Source organism: Ruditapes philippinarum, unplaced genomic scaffold (assembly GCF_026571515.1).
Source record: "Ruditapes philippinarum isolate M1 unplaced genomic scaffold, ASM2657151v2 ctg3430_1_1_1_1, whole genome shotgun sequence".
Taxonomy (NCBI): Eukaryota; Metazoa; Mollusca; class Bivalvia; order Venerida; family Veneridae; genus Ruditapes; species Ruditapes philippinarum.
The window spans coordinates 69855-83634 of NW_026860251.1; the positions used below are offsets into that span (position 1 = coordinate 69855).

The 13780-nt window shown below is 33.6% G+C and overlaps 2 protein-coding genes across 2 annotated transcripts in view; both read left to right on the top strand.

Moving 5' to 3' along the window:
• Window positions 1–13780, top strand: part of LOC132759390 (uncharacterized) — a 114192-nt gene that overhangs the window by 50938 nt on the left and 49474 nt on the right. The gene's annotated exons all lie outside the window — the stretch shown is intronic.
• Window positions 2830–7022, top strand: LOC132759406 (uncharacterized). The gene is made up of 3 exons (XM_060751171.1): window positions 2830–2834; window positions 3441–3443; window positions 4265–7022. The coding sequence occupies exons 1-3, from the start codon at window positions 2830–2832 to the stop codon at window positions 6744–6746; spliced, it is 2490 nt and encodes an 829-aa protein (XP_060607154.1). The 3' UTR covers window positions 6747–7022.

A 13780-nucleotide genomic window follows, 5' to 3' on the forward strand; every position in this document is an offset into this window, starting at 1 on the left:
ATTAAATCAAATAACAATTATTCAACACAATTCAATGATAGCTGTGACAATAGCAGGAAAGATTTTTATCAAAAACTTAATAACTATAGGCGCAATAAAAATGACATAAATAGAAAGGAAATGATAGAAGCAAGAAGTATTTATAAAGAATAATGTTGGTAATTTTAATTATGAAAAAGACAAACAAAACACTGATAAATTACTAAATGCCAAATATAAAAATGCTAGACTTTATTGGCGAATGCTTAAGGAATCGGTTGCACCAAAGGCACCAAAGATATATTTTTAGAAACTTTCACGCATTATTTCAAAGCAATTAATAATCCTGATGACTCATTTTTTCAACCTGACGGCGACGTTTTATACTTTAATGAGAAAGTTAATGATATGTTTTCTGAGTTATATGTACCGTTTTCTCGTTTAGATATTTTGAAGGGTATATCAGATCTGTATTTGAATAAAAGCGGAGGCCCGGACCGAATATTAAACGAATTTAAAATAATGTTTTTGCTGGCTATTTTTTAAATCTTTTTAACAAACTATTATATCTTGGGTATTTTCCTAAAAAGTGGAGCGAAGGTCTCATTGTTCCTATACATAAAAAAAAGCGTTATCGGAAAATTATTCACACGTTTAATAAATACTAGGCTTACAAATTGGGTAGAAAATTATTACGTTTACGTAGAATCTCAAGCGGGATTAAGAGCCAAAATGGGCACCACTGATAATATTTTTGTTTTACATGGTTTGATTAATCATATTATTAATAATAATAAACAGTTGTTTTGTGCATTCATAGATTTTATAAAAGCATTCGACTATCTAGTAAGAGAAAACATTTGGCATAAACTTTATAAATTGGGACTTCGTGGTAGGCTTTATAATGTTATTAAATGTCTTTACAGCTGTGTCACATCTAGAGTAAGATTAAATAATAATGTAGGAGAAATATTCGAAAGTTATTTAGGAGTACGACAGGGCGAAAGTCTCTCCCCTTTTTTATTTTCAATGTATCTAAACGATCTTGAAGACGAGTTATATTTAAAAGGATCAAAAGGCATAGACATCTGTTACTTGAAGTTATTTTTGTTAATGTATGCTGATGACATTGTAATATTTGTTTCTTCAAAAGACGAATTACAGGATAATCTTAATATTTTGCATAAGTATTGTAAACGTTGGAAACTATGTCTAAATAAGGCTAAAACAAAAGTAATTGTTTTCAGGAAAGGGGGCCGCCGCCTGCCACAAAATCTTAACTTTTGTTATGATGGATATCCTTTAGAAATAGTTAACAAATTTTCATATCTAGGTATTGTTTTTACGACTGGTGGTTCTTTTAGTGAGGCTCATAAAACTTTATCCGGTCAAGCACAGAAAGCGGTTTTTAGATTAAGAAAGTATCTGTACAAATACACTAATATTACAATTGAACACACTTTAGAATTATTTGATAAATTAGTTAAACCGATTCTTTTGTACGGTTCGGAGGTATGGGGTTTCACTAAAGCTCCACAAATAGAAAGAATTCATACTCTATTTTGTCAATCTATTCTTTATGTTAAAACCTCTACTCAGAATGACTTTATCTATGGTGAACTTGGTAGAACGGATCTTTATTCACAGCGTATTTTTAGAATAATTAGATATTGGTTAAAAGTTACAAGTAGTATCGAACGAAAATATGTCAAATTGATTTACTTGCAAATGTTAAGTGATATAGATTAAAAAAACAGGGTAATAAACTGGGCATCTCAAGTCAGAGACGTTTTAGGAAATTTAGGATTTTTCGAAGTTTGGCTAGCTAAGGGTGTTGGTAACCAAACATTGTTTTTATCTAAGCTAAAACAAAGAATTTCAGATGTTTTTATTCAAGATTGGACAAGTCGTATAAATTTATCATCAAGGGCAAGATTTTATAGAGTATTTGCAAAATTTGAATACAGATTTTATCTAAAAAATGTTAATATAAGTAAATACTTGACAGCTTTAACCAGATTAAGACTGTCAGCTCATCATTTAAGAGTTGAAACTGGCAGATGGGTTAACATTTCTTTAAGCGACAGATTATGTAGCGCATGTCAAAAATTAGAGGACGAATTTCACCTATTGTTTGAATGTAAATTGTATAATTCTATTGGGAAGCGATATATCAACCAATATAACGTAATAAAACCAAATATGTAAAAACTATAAAACTGCAGAACTGCTTAACCCTTTCCCCCATGAGCATATTGTGAAAAATGGCCGTTTTCACTGAAAAGCCTCCTGTTACAAGTTCAAACTGCTATGAAACTATGAAAAATGCTTCAATACTAATCAAACTTGGCACAAATGTTGACTGGACCATTGCCTTTGTAACGACATGCTCAGTCTTAAATTTTCTGTTACCATGGAAACGAGGGGACATCTCAAAGTTGCCAAAAATCACTATTTTGCCTCGATTTTTTCCATCAAAATTTATTTCAAAGTGCTGCAACTTCTCAAGGGATTGAGATAGAGTCAAAGGCTTTTCAGCGTTGGTTACACGTTACATTATGATCGACCTGGGGTCATTTTTAGCCTCTCACAAGTCCAAAATATTCTTGGCGATGAGGGGGACTCCGCCCCCCTTCAAACCCCTTAACAGAAGGGGCACATCCCCCTTCTGGCAACCCCCTGATGTATCTTTTGGATGGGGGGCAGCGCCGAAAAAGTGCTCAATTGTTTTAGCAACATTTCTCAAACGAAACTCAAACGAAAACTTATGTTTGGGGCCCAAATAGGACATTTTTACACTATTTGAGGCCTAAAAAAGGGGGGGTTGAAAGTGCGTTGTTTCGCGTATATATGTGGTAAAGGGTTAACTCTCATTCAGTACAAATTGTTAGAAAATTAGCAATGTTTGTCTATAAAGCTTTCGAGATTAGAAAAGAATCTACATTGCAATCTTAGAGAGTAATAAATAGTTATATACTGTATGATTCTAAAGTTCCTTTCTATAAACTTTCATATGTTCCTCTTTACATGTATAAAACATTTTCCTATTTTCAAACTTTATTTGATACCTTTTAAATGTTCGATATGTTGTATCATGTTCGTTATTCTTTTTTCTTTTTTTTTTTCTTGTTCTTTTCATAGTATTTTCATTATCCTCTTGTTAAACAATTTTTATTATAGCAAAAACTAAAGGTAAACAAATCTTGATTATCGTTTACATTATAATTGACATGGTTATTTCCCTTGTATGCGTCATACTCGTCTTGTACTTTCGTTTTCGATACAAGGCAATTTGTCAAATACTAAAATGCATATTTGTATGTGTGTCTAAATCTGACATATTCATATCTGACATAAAAACATGTCATGCTTTAGAGTTTTAGTAGTAAAATAATGGTCTTGTAATTTCATTTTCGATACAAGGCATTATGTTACATATATGTTTATGTATACATTTGTAGGAGGTTAGTAATACCAAACATTATAAATATTTATATATGAGCATATTATGATAAAACAAGTTAACATTTATAACCATTGATGTTTAGTAAAAAGAACACATACAGAACAAGGTAACAAACCAAATAATCAAAGAGATAAATATGTATGAAATTATAATTAATATGAATTAAAATGTAAATGACATCATATAGTTTTGATAATATACGAATGTAACAATATGTTGAAAGTGAGTAATATTATTATTCAATGTCCGTCATTGTATTGTAATGTTTTGTGTAATGTATTGTATTGCTGAGAATGTTGTAATTTTATTTTGTGTCAGGTCAAGGGCTTATTAGCCTAAACCAGACTGTTGTTGTTTACATGTGAATTTTGAAATAAAATTCTTCTTCTTCTTCTTCTATGTCCAACTCAAAACAAGTCCCTGTTTTGATCCGGGAATATACGAGACATTGACAAACAATGGTGTGGCAGAAATGCAATACAATATTTGTGCATAAACTTTTACAATTATACAATAGTATTATAAAATACACTTCGTCTATTTTGATTAGATGAATGAAGACGGAAAATGTTAAATGTCAAGCATTCAATGTATATATATATATCAAAGATTGCAGTATATCCCATCAATATATATATATATATATATATATATATATATATATATATATATATATATATATATATATATATATATATATATATACAACTGTATATAATATTAATGGTCAACGATAAGTAAATATTGAATTATTCCACATCGAGCAAGACATGTACGTAAATATTGAGTATCTATTGTAATAAATCGCAATTCATTCAGACAGTTGGAAAAATATCTTGTTTTCTCATTATTTTATTTTTGTTTAGTAGATTCTGTACCAGATGAGGTTGCAAGTGACCCGAGAACAAGAGAACTCTATCAAAAAGCATTAGAGAAAGGCACAGAAAAAGACAACACTATCCGAGTTATGGTTATTGGATGTTTTGAACAAGGCAAAACGTCATTAGTAAGGAATTTATTAAAACAGTCAATTGATGGAGTTGAAACAACAAACGGTATTGAATTGCATAAATGTACAGTTATGAGCGATGGTGAATGGAAGAAGTTAGATAATGAAGATCTAAATAAAGAGACTATTAAGCGCTTAGTAAATGTTGCTCTTAAAGAAAAAAAGGACGAAACAACTTCATCTGATTCCAGTGGGGAAAACTGTCTGCCTAACAAGGACACATTAAGACCTAGTTCAACAACGGATATCACAAGAACAAGGAATGAAAGTGTATCTTTTCAAAAGAGTACCTTTGAAAAAGAGGTAGGTGTTGAAGTTAGCAAATCTCAAATTGCTGTCGCTGCTGAATCAAAAGTAAGGAATAAAAAAGTCAGTTACGAAAACTTAACTTCATTCCATACTGAATTAGAGATATCTGAATCCAATCAGGGTAAAACAAACATTGAAAACAATGTCACGTTAAATATATGGGACTTCGGAGGACAGTTTGTTTTTTATGCTACTCATCAAATATTTCATTCAAAACAAGCTGTTTATCTGCTTGTATTTAATCTAAGCATTTCTCTTGACAAAATTATTGAAGATAAGGAGTTCCCATTACACAAAAAGACAATGAGAGACTATTTAAAATTCTGGGTTGCTTCTGTAAACTCTTTTGTTGGGAGTAGTGATGGAATGGAACCAGCTATTGTTTTAGTGGGAACGCACAGGGACAAATTGAATGCAGGAAACAACAGCGAGAACTATTTTGAGCAGGTGAGACAACTATTTGAACACAGTATATGTATTAATCATATTCAACCTGAGCACTTTGCTATTGCAAACACAAGTGGATCAGAAAGCGAAATCAATGCTTTACGAACATATATATCACGTTTAGGGCAACAACATTTGGATAAAATAATGCCGGCTAAATGGATTCTCCTTGAGAAGGCACTTAAAATAAACAAACAGAAAAAAATTATAACAATTGATAAACTCAAACAAATAGACAGTGAAACGGATAGTCCATTACAAACTTACAACTCAACGGAAACAATGGATCAGATCAAACTATTTTTGTCCTATCATCATGCAAAGGGAACATTCTGTTATTTTGATGAGGACAATTTGTCAAACCACGTTGTCTTAGATCCACAATTTCTCGTTGACGCTTTCAGGTGCGTTATTACATCTGAAAAGTTTTGCATTGTGCGTCCGAAATTGAGAAACGTTTGGAAAGAATTGTGTAATACCGCAATCTTACGCCCAGAGCTTTTTGAAGAGGTTTGGAGACAAGAAAAAGACAACAATTTTTATGAATTTAAACACTTACTGATAGAGTACATGCAAAAAAATCATATTTTAGCTGAGGCTCTATCTCATAATCTTGATTCTGAGCCGGTCGTAAGACGTTTAGGGTATTTCATTGTTCCAAGTTTACTCAAGACGTCATCTGCTGACACTATCAGATCATATCTAAAAGGAAAACCTTTGTCAACTGTTTCTTTGTGCTATAGGTTCGAAAATGAAACGCTGACCCCCTTTATTTTCCAGGCCTGTTTAGCAGGTATTATAGGAAGATGGCCACTTGCAAAGTACATAAAAACCGCTGTGTTGTTTGATCACGTAGCTGCATGTGATATAGAACGAAGACATGCTGGTGTATTGATGCTGTCGGAAAACAAACTCGAGCTACTTGTTGTTAGTCTTTGTCCTCCCGACAATGTCAAAGCTGATGTCTGTGACATGTTTCGACGATACGTAGAGGTGGTTATGATGAAAAGAATGCACAAATTGCATACCGATAAGCATGAGGGGCATTTTTTTAGTCGTGCGGCGAGGTGTTTGCATAAAGATCATGGAACCGATGGAAGTTATGAAACATTCGATATTGATGCTATTGACAATACACAATCATGTAATGATGAGAAAATACCATGTCCAGACAGAAGAAGTCACTGTTTGCACATGCGCAGTATTGTTAAGGAATGGTTCATGCCGAATGTTGATCAAGATAAAGTTCCAAAGAGAAAATTATCACAAAAAGAATATAGCACACTGGCAATGTCAATTGGAAAAGGTTGGAAGCTGATTGGATTGCAACTTGGTCTTGATAACATAATTTTAGATCATATTTGTATGAATGAAAATGATGCATGCATGCGCATATATCAAATGTTTTTGAAATGGGATAACAAGGAGGGTGACCTAGCTACGCTAGACGTTATTGTACAAGCGATAGAGAAATGCAACCCGGAACAAGTACATGTTAAATTGGATGTTTTAAAAAATATTATCAACGGTTTTTGAACTTATGAATTAGCTTAGTGTGTGTGTTACAAACGATGAAATTTGTAAGGACGTCCACCAAAATACAAAATGAAATATTCGTTTAAAGTAACAAAATGTTGATTTTTTAAAACTGATTTCATACTTTGTCATTTATACATTTATGAAATTATCGGTGGAATCGATTATGTACGCGTTACTTTTAAACATGCATTTAATGTCGTTTGATTATGTTGCATAATGTTTTTTTACGATTTTCTGTTTCTGCTTTGTTCAGTAAAATAATAAATAAACTATTTCCAAAGAACTCAAATATAGATTTATTCTTACAGTCTTATGACGTTATATCGGTGTAAGAGTTATGTTTTACAGTGCGGAGTTATGTTTTACAGTGCGAATATAATTTCTTTTAAGAAAAGACTCATTGTATTTTTAACTTGTATTTTTTTTACACAGCGTTTGTTTCAGGATATCTTAGGTTGCAGATTTCTTAATCGGCTTTCAATATTAACTTGTGAATGAACACGTCAAACCTTTTTCGTGATCTTTTGTTTGGAAATGTTTGGTAATACTTCGGCGGTCGGTCCATCTAATCGGCATCCCTTATAACTAAATGGTAATTACTAGCTAATCTGCAAATTATCGTTTACTTATCATTAAGTATTTCTCAATCAGCAATGAACGGCATATTATGTGAGATTAAGAAGTCGGCAACCTGTGGGTAAATTTGAAATTACAAGTGGGATACTCAGGAAGGAGGCTAGAAACTTACCATAACTTAAATAGCTATGCTCCTCCTTATATCCTGGATATAATAAATAGCTGGACAAGTAATCCTGCGGCTACAAAAGTGGTCTCATATTGACGCCCAAATGACCATCAAATGACGTTGAGTGGATACTGTTATTATTAATATTTATTAAGATTTTAAACAAACTGGCTTTTATTTCTCGTATTTACATTAACAACTACGATTACAACTATAATGTCCGATCTCATTTAACTAAATTGCCATTACAAAAAAAAGAGATATTTAAAGATCAACGTGTTAATATAGGCGCTTTTCGTGTCATTTATATGTGTCAAAAAGTAACTCAACCCCCTTTTTAAGAAATGATATTCAAGGTGACTGGGTGACTAAGAGGTCAACACGTCAGAAAAGAAATCTATTAAATCTTTAATCAAACGAATACTAGAACGATTGATCTACACTTGTAAAAGCAGCTAAAGCATCTTCAAATAGTAAGAATCCCGCTAAATAAATACACCTGACGTGACAATAAATTGCTGCACTGCAATTTATTAAACAATCTAAAGACATTTAACACGAATTTGTCCTGAAATAGACTAACAAATCTCCAGAAGATACTTTTAGTATTGAAAAGGTAATCTTATTCTTTTGGAAAAATTAAATTACTGTTAAAAAGTAATTATAGAAGATGATTGATGGAGAATTAATACACATTTTACATGGACGATAAAAATGGATGGTGCAGCATTCTATAAAAATAACCACACAGGTTACTTGATAAGGCATCTTTATTTAAATAATGCATAAGATATTTTCATTTGGCTTTTGTCATACATTTTACAGCATAAAAAGAATAAATTTGTGTTTGTGTTGCCAACTGTCCTGGCTTCTCCAGCTGAACCTGTTTTTCAGAGATGATACAGAAAAACTTGTGCAGAAGACCATTGGTATGTCATAATCTACTTTAACATTACTTATCACCTTAATCTCCGGATATTCTGGCTAGGCAGAATAAACATAGTCACGACCGTTTTAAATGGGAAAAAAATCCGACGACAAATTCAATAATATGTGTGACCGCTGGTGTACCTGTGCCCGTCGGGAAAACTGGTATTTTGCCGACGTTGAAAATAGTAAAGAAGTACTGATCTTGGCCTTTAAAATATATTTGAAGTTCTGTTTACTATAAGAAGATGGTTATTTAGGCTGTTAGGACATCGTATTAATCAGAAAAAATACTTTATTTTCACAAGATGTCTTGATCTGTTCACTGTCTTGATCAAACCACGTCTTATTTTAATTCGCATTCTTTTTATGTAATAAAATGATTTAATTCTCAGACAAATAGCATTCTGTAATTAAAAAAAATAAATCATTTTACATTTGATCCTTTATCATCTATCAGCTGTATCAAAGCACCCATGTTATCCATTTCAAGTAAATATTTATTACAATTTGTTTTGTTTAAACATAAAAAACAATTAATATAACTATTCCTTCTTCAACAAAAAGAGCTAGTGAGAATGCGGCAAATTGCCAAGACGTTATAAACGTCAATTGAACAAGAACTACAGGACTATTGACAGCGAACTGTCCGACATGTATAATTTCTGCAGCGGGTTAACCAATTCCGTTTTGACCAAACAATTGAATTTAAATAATATTTTAATTTATTCATCAGGATATGTGACTTTTTACAATAAATAAATATAGTTAATGTTTGTATGACATATTCAATACATATTGTAATTTGATACTATAAATCACAAATTTCATTAACTATATTAGACTGTCCGTATTCTATCGAGATAACTATAACCTTACCTGAATCAATGTTAACAGGTAAGCATTTTGTACGAAAAGGGCCTAGAAGATGCGATTGAACAAACATTTCAATTTTACGACAGTATACGGAACAATGTCTATTTGTGGTAACTATCATGCTACCAGTTAATAACACAAGGATTTTACACCAGTCGTCATTTCATATAAAGTCTACACTAACAAAGTTCTTTGCTCCTGCGTTTATGAATAAATTATGCAAATGAGCCAGGTTGAGCCGCCATGTTGGAGTTTCGGTAAGCGTGTTGGAAATTGCTAGTGTTCGTTTTGAAAGCTCGTCCTAACTTACAATTTCATTGAATGTAGGAAAACTTGGTTTTGTGTGATTGCATATTGAATGATAGGTATTACAAAATAAATATAATGAAAATTGATCAATAAATAATTGTATACGAGCGTTATAAAGTCAATTTAATTCGTCAGAATATTAAGGTTCTGTTGCAGGGTATCGGTAAAAGACTGCTTTTTTCCACGTTTTTGAAATTTATTTGGACACGGAGACAATTTTTCACAAACAGGTTTATGAATATACTTTACGTTGCAACAGAGTTTACCGTGTGTCCATTCCTTATTTAAATTGTCTGAGAAGTTAAATATGTTTGTTTACATGTAAATGTGTACCGTCATTTTGACCGACTGGAATAAAAACTACCATGACGGTAATAATACTGGATATGTAATGAAAATTACGCCGTGTAGTGCAAAGTTTTGGACATTGCAATTAAAATTAAAACTTACGTTGACTCAAACTGTTCCTTGTCAGCAAAATTGAAACAGAAAGTAGAGGTTGTTCTAGAATTTAATCGAATAAAATGGGTGGGATTTAACCACCGCGCATGCCCTGTGCGAACGTATTGTTTACATCCGGTCGTAGCATAGGGTAAGAGTGCGAACTTTGTTAGTGGTCTAATTACATGTACGTTAATAAATCGTATGTATATAGCAAAGCTGTAACAGCGAGATATTTGAGCTTTATGTTCACATCGTAAATCATTTCACTGTAAGTATTTATTAAACCGCATTTTGTATGAACTGCTTTTTACTACACATTGAAATTACTCACATCTACACAATTTCGGCCACCAAATTCACTCGATACTGCTACATACAAGTTGGCTTCTTTCAAAAGAAGCATGTCAGAGGTTTTTCTACAGCTGTGTGATATTAATTTCATTGTTCAAATTCACGCCCGTTTAACTCACAACGATTGTAAAATGTCCATCGGTAAAAATGTTGTGAGCAACTTCCGTTCCTCGTTGTGAGCACCCATCTCGGACGTGTGACACGATAAACAGGGTGAGTTTTTACAGACATTTATGCAAAATATCGGAATGCAGTTAGCTAGCGATGTGTTTTCCGAGTATGCACATGTAAAGATATTGCCTGTTAGTCGACAATTTGATGGAAATACCGTGCGACGCAGTCACTCGGAGTAGCTGGAAAACTGGAGACAAATTCTCTCCGGACCTAATTTAACATTGAAAACGTCAATTCTGGTGAAGTTTTGTGCATTCTAAACTAAAACAGATGCCCATAAGTCTTCAGCGTAAATTATTACCTGAAAGTATTCATAGAAACGAAGATATACCCTTTTCTGCTTTAATCCTCTTTGTGAGCACCATAGCCTCATTACGAGCAAGACAAGCGCAGTGCGTGTCTGGTTTTAATATGTAATTCAGATGGTGAAAATATAATTTTCAATCTACCAAAATCAATTAAAACGTTTTTGCACAGCATCATTTCTTTGCAAGACGCTGTGCATACCCGAAGGGAGGCATATTAGTTTTGAACTGTCCGTCCGTCAGTCCGTTAATCCGTCCAAAACTTTAGCATTGGCCATAACTGCCTTATAAGTAAACGGATTTGATTCATATTTGAACACAACATCCCTTAGCACAGACCATCCTACGGACCTGTGAATTTACCTTGACCCCTGAATGGCCTTTACCTTGAAAGTCAAATTGTCCAAAAATATTTAAGATTGGCCATTATGTCCTTATTAGAAAATCAATTTAATTCATATTTAGGCACAACACCTCTTAGGACAAGGCCTTCTAACTGACCTATATTCTTTTGACCTTGATCCCTGAATTACCTTTACCTTGAAGGTCAAATTGTCCAAAAACTAAAAAATTGGTCATAACTTCCTTATAAGTATACGGATTCTACTCATATTTTGACACAACACCCCTTTAGACAAGACCTTCAAACTGATCTGTAATTTTTGTACCTTGACCCCTGAATGACCTGTTAGAACATCCAAAAACTTTAGCATTGGTCATAACTTCTTTATTAGTAAGTGAAATTAATTCATATTTGGACACAATGCCCCTTTGGACAACCCCTTCCAACTGACCTATATTTATTCTACCTTCACTTTGAATGACCTTCACATTGAAGATGCAGAAACCTTTGTTTATGTTATTGACGTGAAGAATTTTACTATGTATGTAAAAATTCAGTTTGAGTATAAGAAACAAACCGTACACAACGCTAAAGTTTACTCATGATCACGTGCTCACATTTTATGGTGCCGTGCACCGAAACTACCATGAATCTTCTTCATAAACTACAAGCAACGAATTGTTACTACAGTCAACCATTGTGTTTATTAAAACAGCGCTACGGACAGAAACACAAAATCACCTCCGCAAAAATGCAGGGATTGTTGCAGTTATCAACGCCTGCAGACAATATTCGAGGATTACTCTAATTATACGATATGCTAAAGAGACAAACATCCGGGATTTAAAATTATTTGGTGAACTACATATGGCAATCTATTAATCCTAATAATCTTTGAGAGACTAACGCCGGAAGCCAGATGTCATTTGGTTAGGATTCATGGTACCGGAAGTTGGACGCTTCCAGATTAACGCAAATCACTTCACAGAAATATTTAAATTATGGAAGCAGGAGAATCAAAGAACACTAAGCAGGAAAATATTATACCAACAGCATCATTATATACCACTGCACGAAAACGAGAAAACCGGAAGTCATCATGATAGCAGACTGAATATTTAAAGAAAAGGTTTTCTGTGATGAAATCCTCATTTAATTTAGAGACTTTGAGATAGTATGTAATTACAAATCTTGCATTCATAAATTAAAAGCATGTATGTTTTAATTGTCTTAGTAAAATTCAACAACTTTCTAAATGTCCGTCCAAGTCTCGTTGTCACCAGTGTCATGGTAAACAACTTGCAGTTATTCCCAATCGACTATTCCACTGAACTACCCAAATAAGCCCGCTACAGGAAGTCATGAAACACAACAGTCTGGTGTAAACGGAAAATATAGAAATTGGAGTACTTATATTGAGGCGGTGACACCACTATATTATTTTCAAAAAAAACACCACTCAGATGATTTATTAAAAACTGAGACAGCCCAAGTTCGTGCTGATACGCGATATGCAGAAGCAAATATTTTAATAGACGAAATAGCCCAAATATCTTTTATTAACTAAAGGTTAGCCGATAAATTTGAACTGTAGGTATATAGGACATATATTAAACATTTGTCAGTGTTCAACATCTTAATACGGCAATTGTAAATATTGTAACAGACGGCGCAATTTTAATTCCGATCCGAGTATTGATTGTCCCCATGATAGCCAAGCCCTTCAACAAAGTATATCGCCACACTATCAAACATATGAAAAATCTACAAAGACTCAAACTTGCTCACCCTGTTACCATGTATACCACATTTGATATATTATTTTTAGTTAGCGCTTAGTTTCACTGGCAGATAGTTGGTGACAAAATTACCAAACCTGATTGACCCACTGTTGCAAGCTCCCGCATTGGTTACTTCTTGTCACGCCCACTTCATAAAGAGAGTTTTTATCCATCTTCAAATGTTTTTGATGTCTAAGCAACCAATGAAAAGACAGATCTCATTATATTTTGGGATACAGAAACTTTTGTGCGTTTCAAAAGGAGACTATAAGGCTACAGATGCCTCTTCGTGTCTACGACAGTACCAGAAATCGTGTATATCATTCTCAGACGGATATTATACAGCTATGTTGCCAAACAAAATCAGAGCCATCAATCCCCCTTTCAAGATATGACATCACAAAGTAAAGAACAATGTATACCATACGAGTAGGGGCGTCCGTAGCCGAGTGGTTAAGGTCGTTGACTTCAAACCACTAGCCTCTCACCGCTGTGGGTTCGAATCCCGACAGGGACTTTGGATTCTTTCATGTGAGGAAGCTATCCAGCTAGCTTACGGATCGTCGGTGGTTCTACTCAGGTGCCCGTTCGTGCCTGAAATAATGCACGAAAGGGCACCTAAGGTCTTCCTCCACCAGTAAAGCTGGAACGTCGCGATATGACGTATACTGTGTCGATGTGACGTAAAACCCAAAACAAACAAAACCATACGAGTATGATCGTATGGTCGTTGTTGTGGAATTTTTCTAAATCCAACGATGGGGTTTATAATGCAG